At 45.0% G+C, this 13,069-nt stretch overlaps 1 protein-coding gene across 2 annotated transcripts in view; it reads left to right on the forward strand.

Moving 5' to 3' along the window:
* The window catches only part of LOC120374953 (unconventional myosin-X-like), a 220,960-nt gene that overhangs the window by 38,373 nt on the left and 169,518 nt on the right, over positions 1-13,069 (forward strand). The window contains exons 6-7 of one of the 2 annotated variants that reach the window (XM_039495411.1): positions 288-301; positions 8,232-8,316. In XM_039495411.1, the coding sequence (XP_039351345.1) occupies positions 288-301; positions 8,232-8,316 (99 nt within the window). Of the gene's footprint in view, positions 1-287; positions 302-7,374; positions 7,438-8,231; positions 8,317-13,069 lie in introns of those variants that run through there. The other variant, XM_039495412.1, reaches the window with a different exon arrangement.

Consider the following 13,069-nt stretch of genomic DNA (forward strand, 5'->3'; position numbering starts at 1 on the left):
TGTTGCATAGGGGTGTGAAAAATTCCCTAGGAGACATAGTTGTTGACATAAGCCCCAGTGTAGACAGCACTATGTATGGAAGAGTTCTTCAGTTGACCAAGCTAACACCTTTCGCAGAGGTGGATGTACTAGAGTGATAGAAGAACCCCATCCAACACTGTAGTAAGTGTCTACGCGACAGCGGCATTGGATTAATTCCCATGGGGCTTGGAAATTCTTTGGCAGTCACCAGAAAATCAGATTGTGAGATCACTTGAATGCAGTTTCCTCCTTAATCTGATGCTCAGATTTATTGGAGAAGGTGAGTAAAGTTTGTTTCTGGTGCATCTCCCCACCCTCCCTCAGTCTTGTGAGCCCCTCCATTCTCTCTCTCTCCCCTGAGGCAGTGTCCAAGCAGGGCTGCCCCTTCTGGGTTGGACGGTGCTGCCTCTGTGTCCAGTCACTGCAGTGAAGGCATCACATCTGCAGGATATGGTTGATAATGTTCTCTTTCCAGTCATTCCAAGTGAGTACCAAGGACACAGGAGGAAGGATGTTTGTTCCTGGAGAGCTTTGTTTTAATGCTCTGCTTCAGAGGAAGGGCCTTTCAAACTCTTCCCTTGTTGCCTGGCTAACCTTGCAGCCTGGGGGCCGTGAGGTCAGGCCGTGGCATTTAGGGGCTTCGGCTCCTTCAGTGCCATTTACTTAAAGGGATTTTACCCTCTTCCTAAATAGTCTGTACTCTGCAGTGACACTAATTTTGGAGAGCATGTGGATTAGGCACTTTACTGTAGTTAGAGCAGGAGCAGCTGCTGCTGCTATGAGGCTCATTCCTTCCAAGAGTGTGTGCAGACTCTACCAGTAGGTTCTCAGAAATGGTGCCATGTCAAAATTTGTCCACCATCTGGTTAAGTGATCTATGGCTGCCTATTTTGGTAGGTATGGCAAGACCCTCCCCTACCTTTTTGCCCCTTGTTTTTCATCCCAGAGTAAGGAAGGCATGTTTTGACTAAGGGCACATTTTGATGGGTGTACTTAGCCAGTTGCCAATGGTCCTTGTTTAAGTACCCTTTGCAGTTAGGAAAGTACATGGAACACATTTGTGCTGTTGCATTATTTATTGCACTAAAACATTATGCTGTGTGTCAGTTAAGGATGGCTTATATGTAACCTGCCTAATGCACAGTCCCAACAGCAAGCAAATTAAAAGGTAAGGCAACCAACAGCACATGTCCTCTAGTCCCCCATCCTGGGAAAGACCCAACTCATCACTAGCATGGCCTTACTACATATCTACAATGCACCACAACCTTAAACTTTGCCCCAACAGGAATACCAGCCTTTCAGTACCTTCTTCCACAAATTCCACCCTCACCTCTATCCCAAAGAACCATGACCCCTTCTCCTCCTTTCTCCACAGTTTTGTAAAGGGAAATCAGGCCTTACCAATCAATTTCAATTATTTGGGGGGCAGGGGGAGTCATCAAATGTGGACATGGGTGATCCATTGGATATAGTGTACTTAGGGATTCAGAAAGCCTTTGACAAGGTCCTAATCAAAGGCTCTTAAGCAAAGTAAGCTGTCATGGGATAAGAGTGAAGGTCCTTTCATGAATCAGTAACTGGTTAAAAGATAGGAAACAAAGAGGAGGAATAAATGGTCAGTTTTCAGAATGGAGAGAGGTAAATAATGGTGTCACCCAGGGGTCTGTACTGGGATCAATGCTATACCATGTCAATTAAAATAAAACCACATTAATAATTGGAGATATACCAATCTCCTAGAACTGGAAGGGACCCTGAAAGGTCATGGAGTCCAGCCCCCTGCCTTCACTAGCAGGACCAAGTACTGATTTTTGCTCCAGATCCCTAAGTGACCCCCTCAAGGATTGAACTCACAACTCTGGGTTTAGCAGGCCAATGCTCAAACCACTGAGCTATCCCTCCCCCCACATAGTCATAAGTGATCTGGAAAAAGGGATAAACAGTGAGGTGGCAAAATTTGCAGATGATACAAAATTACTCAAGATAGTTAAGTCCAAAGCTGACTACAAAGAATTACAAAGGGCTCTCACAAAACTGAGTGACTGAGCAACAAAATGGCAGATGAAATTCGGTGTTGATAAATGCAAAGTAATGCACATTGGAAAACATCATTTCAACTATACACGTACAACGATGGGGTCTAAATTAGCTGTTACCACTCAAGAAAGAGATCTTAGTCACTGTGGATAGTTCCCTGAAAACATCTGCAAAATGTGTAGCAGCAGTCCAAAAAGCTAACAATGTTAGGAGCCAGTAGGGAAGGGATAGCTAATAAGACAATAAATATCAACATGCCTCTATATAAATTCACGATAAGCCCACACCTTAAATACTGCATGCGGCTCTAGTTGTCCCATCTCAAAAAAGACATATTAGAATTGGAAAAGGTACAGAGAAGAGCAACAGAAATGATTAGGGGTATGGAACAGCTTTTATATGAGGAGAGATTAATAAGACTGGGACTTTTCAGCTTGGAAAAGAGATGACTTAGAGGGGATATGATAGTTGTTTGTAAAATGTTGACTGGTGTGGAGAAAGTGATGATGGAAATGTTATTTACACCTTCACATAACACAAGAACCAGGGATCACTCGATTAAATTAATAGGCAGCAGGTTTAAATCAAACAAAAAGAAGTATTTCTTCACACAATGCACAGTCAACCTGTGGAACTCCTTGCCAGAGGATGTTGTGAAGGCCAAAACTATAACAGAGTTCAAAAAAGAACTAGATAAGTTCACCATGCTCTGGGCATCTATAGCCTCTGTTTGCCAGAAGCTGGGAATGGGCAACAGGATACATCACTAGATGATTGCCTGTTCTGTTCATTCCCTCAGAAGCTTTGGCCAGTGGCAGAAGACAGGATACTGGGCTAGACAGATCATTGGTCTGACACCGTATGGCTGTACTTATGTTCTTAGGCACATGCTCATATTTGGGGAAAACTGATCTCACAGAAATCCTTGTATTCATCAAAGTAGCCATTCCTTTGTTGAAAATCTTCTTCAGTGCAACATGAATGACCGTGACATGCAAAACATGTTCCCTGTGCTCCATATTAATGCTCTGCTTCAGCTCTAGGGGATGTTACAGGTGGGCTATGGCAAAAGGCATGTTGTATTCTTCTCCTAAACTGTTCAACAAGGCATCTGCATACTGCACTAGAGAATGGACGTTACATCATTTTCTCCATTGGCTAAATGCAGCACAGAAAGCTTGTTATGATAAATGATGCTAATTTCTTTTGTTAATTAACAAATAATATAATTCTAAGGAGACCCTGATATTCTTACTAGGTATACGTTTGTGATTTTATACAGTATGTAGTTTTCAAATTAATGGTACCTGAAAAACCATGAGATTCTTTAGAGATACTTGTTTTCATGAGTTTCTTTCTTTAAAACCAATTTTTAAGTGTTTAGTACTTAAACTAATTAACAGAGTTTTTTAAATCCTCAGAAAATTCAAGTTTCCTCAGAGATCGTATTCTCAAAATTTGGGGTGAATACACTGTTTTGCCTTTAAAAAACAACAACAAAAAGGAGTTTGAACCCCATTGTAAATGCAAAATAGAACCCAATTTGAACTGATGTCACTACTTTTCTTTCATAATAAGTTAGTCAGGTAAACTTTGTCATACTTTAATTTTGTTACATTACTTATCTCAACTTATTGTTTGTGGTAATGCCCATAATATGGTTTGGTACTTTTCATACATACTGTAATGGACAGACTGTACCCCAGGGAACTGACAGGTATACTGAGATCAGGAGAAAAGAACAACAAAATGGATGTCTGTTCAAATCAACAAATTTCACTTCTGCAGTGCTGCCTACATTGGATTGTAGGGAAGATTTAAAAACGGGAGGGTCCTTTCAGATGAGTTTAGGGATGTTGGGGGATACATGAAAGAAAGCATGGAGGAAAACATTTGAAAGATTGACAAACTGGTGGGCTGGAGTGGAGGGGGCAGGGTATCACATGGAGCTCAGCAAGGGTAGATAAGCAAAGGGGCAGATTTAGCACCTTGAAGGAGAAGACGTTTAAATCTGATACAACAGGAGATGGGGAACCTGCAAAGGCATTCAAAGGGAGCAGTGAGGTGATCAAACCACAAGGTAAGGAAGATGACTGTACAGCTCAAAGGCATTATGCTATTTTAAAAAATGAATATTTCTGAATGCATTGTGCATGGAAATATTTTGAATCACTTTTCCCCTAAATGTGACTTTTTGGTGGTGTCTGGGATATATTCCATGAAGTCCAAGCTAGGTGCCTATCAGACAGGACCTTAAAAGAACTGAAGGAGATCAGCATTAAAAATGAAACACACATTTTAAAAACAGTATGTTAAATATTTTGTTCTTTCCCTGTAATGTACTCAGTGCCTTTCCAGTGTACCATAGATCATTTTCTAAGATTGGGAACTGGTAGTGAGTTTTGTGTGTTAGTCACGCTACAGTACATTTTCCTAAGTCAAGTGATAATTACTCAAGGGCCTCATCTTGTCAGTTATTTGTCATGTCATCAGTTTTCATTCATGCAGGAAGTCCAGTTCAGTGGTACTGTCTGGGGGATTAAAAACTCCCATAGTGAAGATTTTCTAGGATTAAGGGCTATATTTGTACCCGTACTCCTCAGTAAGAGCCCTCCTTGGGCAGAGGTGAAAACCAAAGGGTGGGCAACTCTTGATAGGCTTCCATTAACTTATCGGAATGTGCCCTTTTTGGAACTAGTGGTGAAATTTTGGGGCTATATTTAGCGCCACCATTTCAGATTTTGGTAGCGGGGGCAAGTTTAACTGTGATTCCAGGGGCTACTTAGGCACCTGAAAACTCTAGGTTGTTGGGTTTTTTTTGCAGATAACTTAGAAATTTGCTGACAGAAGCACTGTGTCTAATTCCTATATAAAGAAAGACAAAATATATACAAACAACAATTAAAGCCATATATTAAGTTTTGATATGTATGTTTAGAACAATAAAGAGATAATACAGCAAGATATTCACAATCCCAAACCTTGAGGTATCAAAAGAACAGCCATACGGGGTCAGACCAATGGTCCATCTAGCCCTGTATCCTGTCTTCTGACAGTGGCCAATGAGTGCTTCAGAGGGGATGAAAAGATCAAGTGATCCATCCCCTGTTGTCTACTCCCAGCTGCTGGCAAACAGAAGCTCGGGAAACTCAGATCATGGTGTTGCATCTCTGACCATTCTGGCTAAAGAGCCATTGATGGACCTGTCCTCCATGAACTTATCTAGTTCTTTTTTTAACCCTAGACGTTGACTGTGCAGTGTGTGAAGTAGTACTTCCTTTTGTTTGAAACCTACTGCCTATTAATTTCATTGGGCCACCCCTAGTTTTTGTGTTATGTGAATAACATTTCCTTATTCACTTACTCCACACCAGTCAAGATTTTATAGACCTCTGTCATATCCCCCCTTAGTCATCTCTTTTCAAGGTGAAAAGTCCCAGTCTTTTTAATCTCACCTCATATGGAAGCTGTTCCATACTTCTAATAATTTTTGTTGCCCTTCCCTGTACCAGTTCCAATTCCAATATATTGTTTTTGAGATGGTACGACCACATCTGCATGCAGTATTCAAGCTCTGGGCTACCATGGATTTATATAGAGGCATTGTGATATTTTCTGTCTTATCTGTCTGTCTTTCCTAATGCTTCCTAACATTCTTTTAGCCTTTATGATTGCCGCCACACATTGAGCAGATGTTTTTAGAGAACTATCCATGATACCACTCAAGAAAAAGATCTTGGAGTTAACAGCCAATTTAGAGTCCATCATTTTGTATGCATAGTGGGATTCTGTTTTCCAATCATGGCCGGCTCCAGACCCCAGCGCGCCAAGCGCGCACTTGGGGCAGCGTGCCGCGGGAGGGCGGCAGGTGGCTCCGGTGGACCTCCCGCAGGCATGCCTGCGGAGGGGCCGCTGGTCCCGCAGCTTTGTTGGAGCATCCACAGGCGTGCCTGCGGGAGGTCCACCGGAGCCGCGGGACCGGCGACCCTCAGAGTGCCCCCCGTGGTGTGCCGCCCTGCTTGGGGCGGCGCAATTCCTAGAGCCGCCCCTGTTTCCAATGTGAATTACTTTGCATTTTCTTTCCTATATACGTTTTGGAACCTTAATTCAAGAACTAATAACTTTAACCGGTAAATAAAATTCATGCAGAGTATTTGCTCAATATCATTGTCCTTACAGCTTCACACCAATCACCCTGAAACATCCACATACTCTTTTATTTTCATTTATATTACCTTCTAGAAAATTATAAGAAAGAAAATGTGCACTCTTAATTTGTATATTTGATTTCTCATTAAAAAGCGATGAAGTCTAAAGCACTTGTTTCCCCTCAATCATTCTAAAACGTGGAATAACTAATAAATTAGAGAACAAATTCATTTTGGCACTAGCTTTAAAAAAGGAAAGATGAAAAGTGTTTAAAGTGATAATTGAAAAGAAAATATTACAATAGATGGGCCAACATGGGTTTCCTATCAGCTCTAAGACACCTGAAGGTGTATTTTCAGCGGATTAAAATGTTATCACTTTTTCTCAATAGCAATGTGTTTTCTTTTCCTATTAAGTTACTCAGTAATTATAAATAAAGTCTTAAACATTGTAATCTGTTTATACAATGCATTTGATATTTCTCCAGCACAAATGAAAACACACTTCAGTTCAAGGTACTGAAGATGTAAAGATTAAGAGATAAAATTGGAATTTAAAAATTGAACTTGCATTTACAAATGACTGATCTAAAAGCCTGTTTTAGCCTTTGGAAACTGTTCAATTCTATAATGTGATATAGATGTCCTGAGTCTGTATCTGCAGTGGCCCAACTGGATGATTCTTAACCATTCTTAATGAAAATATAATATATAACCCTGTATGTCTTAAATAATATTAAGAAAATTTGCCCTTGTCACTTCAAGGGCATAGTCGTATACTAAGGAAGTTAGTAAAGAGACCTGTTCCAAGGCTGTAACAACCTGATAGGATTAAGAGCCCTCCAGGAATTGTTTAAAAAAAATGTCCCAGGGGTACGTAGGCTAATTCAAGAAAGAAAACATTTTTATTTGCTGATTGAGAAGTAGAGGTATGTACAATAACTTCCTCTGATTTTCATCAGGCACATTGACTTGTATAAGGGCAGCACTGACTGTTACGCTGAAAATAAAATTGATCAGCTTTGTGAAGAGACTTGAGATCAGCACTCATCAGGTCCCTTCTCTCGCACAGAGCCGACAGCCAAGGAAACCTGAGCCAGGGGGAGCTGCTTATCCAGCTCCTCTGGGACAGCTCTGCAGCAACTTCTCAGACCACAGCTAAGGGCTTCTGGCTTCTCTGACGAGAGCACGGAGAAGTGGTTCATTTTCCTGTTTGCACTCTACTGTGGTACGAAACTCAGCGGTGCGGGGGGGAGGAGGTGCTCCCCCTGTCCTCCGTAAATGGCTATATACATTTTGCTGAGGTCTCCCTATATGTCAAAATGTGCCCTTCTGTAAATTTGCCCTCCTTTTTGTACACCCCCACCTGTATGTCATTTAGTGATTTTTGGGGAAGGGATAGCTCAGTGGTTTGAGCATTGGCCTGCTAAACCCAGGCTTGTGAGGTCAATCCTTGAGGGGGCCACTTAGGGATCTGGGGCAAAATCAGTACTTGGGAGTGCTAGCAAAGGCAGGGGGCTGGACTCAATGACCTTTCAGGGTCCCTTCCAGTTCTAGGAGATTGGTATATGTCCATATGTTATAATAAATAAAGGCTGGGTTCCATGATATGGACAAGAGAGCCTGGGATCTGGATGAGAGGGACTTCCTGGGCACTTTGCTCCCATCAACCAGAGCTCTAATCTCACACATTATTGCAGAACCCCTGCACTGAGTAAGTGTACTTAGGAAGGTCAAACACTCAGTTGAGACCTCACTGAGACTTCAGTTCCTGCACACACCTTGCTCATGTTTAATAGTTGAGTTCAGAGAAATTTGCACATGTGCAGTAGCAACAAGAGCACGTTTTGATGTGAGATTGATTTGGATGGTAAGACCCTCAAGGTCCCAGTTACTGCTTTGCTTGCATTGGCCTTAGAGACTCCCTGAAGGCCTTGCCCTCTCAATGTTCTTCACTGCCATGAATTCTAAGTCTAATGTGGATTTCACTTGCTACCAGCTGTCCTCTTGTGTTCATTTCAGAATCGAGTTGTGCACCAGAACCCGGGAGAGCGGAATTACCACATCTTTTATGCATTGCTGGCTGGTGTCAGTGGGGAGCAGAAAGGTAATTGATCTCTCGGTAAGCTGGCCCCATGCAAACAAAATTAATTTTAATACAGCCAAATGCAAGGTTGAACATCTAGAAATTGAGTGCATGCCACACCTGCAAAATGGGGTGCTGTATACTAGAAAGCAGTGACTCTGAAAAGGATTAGGGATCATAATGGACAAGCAATTGAATATGAGCTCACAATGCAATGTTGTGGCAAAAAAGAGCTAATGTGATCCTTGTATAAACAGGAGCAGTAAGCAGGAGCGGGGTGGCAGTCTTTCAAAAATTATTAACAGCACTTTGGATGGTTGATAAACACTGCTAGCCTTCCCAAAAAAGGAGAAGTGGGAGAGAGGAGAGGGTGGATATCTGTTGCACTAGAATAGAAAGGGAGTTCCAGGCATAAGAGGAAGTGGGAGAGAGAGATGCCTTTGCACAGCAAAGGGGAAACAGAGAGGAGTGCACAGAGCTAAGTTAAATTATTTAGGCCTTTGAAGGGGAAGATGAGGCACCTTAAACTTGATATAAGGCAGGAGGGATCCAGTGGATGGCTTTAAAGAGTGGGAGTAACAGGCAGCAGAGATTTTTTTCAAGGTAGAATGTTTGGCAGATGGAGAGGTGAGATTTGGAGAGACCAGAGAGAAGGAGGTTGTAGCAGTGGAGGCAAGTGACAACCACAGCCTGGATAAAGATTTTAGCTCTAGTCATGGGGAGGAGAAGGATGGAATTTGTAGATGTCATATAGGAAAAGCAACAGGATTTGGCAGCTGTATAGCTGTGGCAGAAAGGAGCTGAAAATGGCAGAGTGATGGTGAATCTGGGTGAGGTTGTTAACAGTGGTAGAGAAGGGTGAACAAGAGGAAGTTTTGTGGAGAAAGGTGAGGTCAGTTTTCACCACGTTAATTTTGCCCTGGGAGTGGGATATTAGAGAGACAATAAGAGAGATGAGGCTGGAGTGAGTGAGGAGATACCATGGTTCATCAGCACAGCAAAGAGATAGTAATTGAAGCCATGAGAGCAGAAGAGATAATGTAGAGGGACAAGGATGCCAGAAGGATTCAGTTCAGTTTGGGTCTATTCTACTTCTTATATTTTCCTCAAAACTGTAGTGTCTTAGCGCCTTCCAGTCATGCATTAAGTGACACGACTAACAACATCTGTTACGTGTGCTTTGTTCTTCTGTGGCAGCAGGATGGAGGGGAGTTGTGTGCTCAGTGCAATGTTTTCTTTTGGTAGGATTTTTTCTCCTACTGTTTGCGCTGCTGCGTTTGTTAGAGAAGGCTGGTCAGAGAAGTGCTCTTGGCACTTGGAGTGGAAGGTGCTGTGGTTTGCAATGGCCCTTAGTTTTCATTGGAGTTCATTCCACAGTCTTGGACCAGCCCCTGAGAAAAATCTGTTACCTGCACAAATAAGCTTCATCTTTACAGTAGAAAGTTCCATTGGGCCTGAGGAATGGAGTGGGTCAACCTGTCTTCATCCTAGAGCTTTAGGTTTTCTTTTAGATATGCTGGACTCGGCCCATTAAACTCCTTGAAGACAAGGACCAAGACCTTGAACTTGATTCTATATTCTGTAGGTGGATAACAGGACGTTTAAACACATCCCTAATGGTGTCCATAGTTAAAGTAGTACTTAAACATCCAACACTGCAGAAAGCTGAAGGGAGTTTCCTCTTTGGGGTGCATTGTTATGGACCAAATGTCCCTCTTACTGACAGGACATTACTAGCAGTTTCTTTAATGCTTTCAATCTTTTGTCGTTCCCTTTTTGAGGCCGGTCATATTCTCGTGTCTAAAATCCCTAAGAAATGTCCTCTTTAAATAATGAGGATGTTTGTGTTTACTGAATTTATCTCAGGAATGTATTCTCTATGGAGACCACGGGGGGCCTCCTTAGCTGTCCATACACATCTTCACACACTGCCCATTCATTTCAGAGTCCAGTTTACAATGTACCTCCTTGGTTATTAGAACTCTCCATGTACTTGCTGTAGCTGACCTCACTTACCCCTCTCCTCTTCCCTTGCTGACCCTCCTCTCATCTGGTGTTGACCTCTTCTTTGAGTGCTTGCTCATGTCGATTCCATTCTAAGAGTGTGCATGCCCACGTGCATGGTCATTGGAGAGTTTTGCCTTAGTGGTATCCATAGAGTTGGCTGTGGTGCCCCCTTAAGTGCCATGCTCATGCATCCGTATGCCCTCTCAGTTCCTTCTTACCACTCATGAGGGTTGATCAGAGTGCCTTGTCTTGCATAGCAAGAGCGTTAGCGGTTCTTAACAGCCCGTTGTTATTCTCTTTCTGTTTAGTTTGTAGGTACTTAGTTAGCATTTTAAGTACATTTTAGTTCTTAGTTTAGTGGTTAGAGTCCCAACTGGGACTTCACCCTGGAGCATTCCCCGGGCTTTAAGCCGTGTTCCTCATGCAACAGGCTGATACCTATCAGTGACCCTCACAGCAGCTGTTTGAAGTGCTTGGGGGAATCCCATATAAAAGGAAAGTGCAGGATTTGCAAAAATGTTCATCCCAGAACTCAAAAGGAGAGGGACATCCACTTGAGAGAGCTCCTGATGGATGCTGTGCCTGGCGTCAGAGCCTTCCCGACTGGATTCCACTCCTAGCACCTTGGCATCGGTGTTGAGCGCCCTGCCAGCACCGGGATCCTCCCAGCACTGTTCCCCCTTCCCAATGCCCAAGAAGCGTCCAAAGAAAAAGGACTCCCTGGCATCATCCAAGGAGGTGAAGGGGGCTCTGGGCAAAGTACCTAGTTCAGGCCATGTGCCTGCCCCGGGACTACAAGAGAGTACTGTTAAGGTCGGACCCCCTAGCCCAGCCAAGGATCTGACTCCTGGGAGCGGTAGGGGATCCCGGCTTCTATAGGGACGTTCATCGTCCAAGACGGCCCAAGTGGCCAAAGACCTGGTGGGCCTACCAGTATTAGAAACGCCGTGCCAGGCGCCAGAAGTGACTAAGGCCCTGCAGCCCAAGGGCAAGCCAATCATTGGACCTCCCCAAAGGGCAGGGGAGCACTATTGGCCCCCGGATTGCAGGCGTTCGTCTATGTCCCCATGGCTTAGGACACCGGTCCCACAACCCAGTAGACGGCTAGACGGCCCAGGTCCCCAGCGCCGCGCTCTCCTACCACAAGGCACGGATCGCCAGAATCAAGACACCGGTCCCCACGGTCCCGGTACCGGCGAGCCTCCCGCCTAAGATCACCTTGGCACATATCTCTATCACCCAGGTGGTCTCCTAGGCGCCGGTCTGCCCTGGTACCTGACCTCTTGCCATTGCGGCACCAATCTCCGCTGCCTCGGTACCACTCGAGGGACAGGCAGCAATCCCCACCCTCTGGACGTCGGTCTCTGGTGAGAGTTAGGTGGCATACGCAGGCCTCACAGCCCCACCATGGTCACTGGAAGGGGACTGTTCAGAGTTGGAGCTGGGGTTCAGCCATTGCCAAGTGGGGGTATGAATCCCGTCAGCCTGCAAGACCAGCATGGTGTTGGTGGCATGGCAGCAGGGACAGTGGCCTGCTCAATGTCTGTGTTGGAACCCTTGGGGGGGTACCGGTGATGCCAGTTCCATACTCCCACCTCTCCCCTGTGGCTGTCTTGGACAAACCACCGGCACCGGGTTCGGAACATGGTGTGGAATCCACTACAGGGACAACTCAACAGGCGCAAACACCCAAGGTGCCGTCTCCAGAAAGGGAGGGGGAACCCGCCCCTCCCCCAATGATGCCCTCGTCCTCTTCGTCACCGGACGAAGCAGTGGCTGGGCCCTCCTGGTCTGTTGGTAGTCCCCCTGACGACTTTAAGGAGCACCAGGCGCTCCTTAAAAGGGTGGCTACCAACTTGAACCTCAACACTGAGAAGTTAGAGGAGCAATCAGACGATTTGTTCAACGTCATATCGTCCTCCACCCCAGCCCACATTGCATTACTTGTCCACCCAGGGGTTCTAAAGATTGTTAAAACGCTGTGGGAGAGCCCATCTTTGATTCCACCCATATCCAAAAGTGTGGAAAAGAAGTATTTTGTCCCTGCAAAGGGGTTTGAATGTCTCTATATGCACCCACCAGCGGGGGTCGCGGGTTGTGTCCTCAGTTAACGAGAGGGACAGGCAGGGACAGGTGAGCGGCACACCAAAAAATAAAGGCACCAAATGACTAGACCTCTTCGGCAGAAAGATTTATTTGACGGCCAGCCTACAATTCCAGGTATCCAACCACCAAGCCCTGTTGAGCAGATATAATTTTAATTTATCGGACTCCCTTATCAAGGACCTAGTCCTCGAGTTTGCCATGATTCTGCAGGAGGGCAAAGCGGTGGTGAAGGGAGCCCTCCAGATGGCCTGGGACGCTACAGACTCGGCCGCCAGGGTGGTTGCCTGGGCGGTGGCCATGGGGTGCAGCTCTTGGCTACAGTCTTCGGGGTTATACCAAGAGATGCAGGGCATGATCCAAGACCTCCCGTTTGAGGGTGCAGGGCTCTTCTCTGAGCTTACTGATGCGAGGTTGAATGGCCTCAAAGATTCCTGGGCCACCCTGTGGTCGCTGGGCCTCCACACTCCGCAGTTCCAGCCTCCTCCTCCACCTCAGTCCTGGGAGGTCTGAAAGGACAAAGACAAAGGGTTTAAGCGATGCTGCCCTTTGTCCTCTTGCTCGCTGGCTCAACCCGGCCCTTCAAAACACCCTGGGGGCCAGAGACAGGCATTTCGAAGGTGTGAATGGGGGCGGCGCCTCAGTCATGTACCTGGATCCATCC

Source organism: Mauremys reevesii, linkage group 11 (genome assembly GCF_016161935.1).
Source record: "Mauremys reevesii isolate NIE-2019 linkage group 11, ASM1616193v1, whole genome shotgun sequence".
NCBI classification, from domain to species: domain Eukaryota; kingdom Metazoa; phylum Chordata; order Testudines; family Geoemydidae; genus Mauremys; species Mauremys reevesii.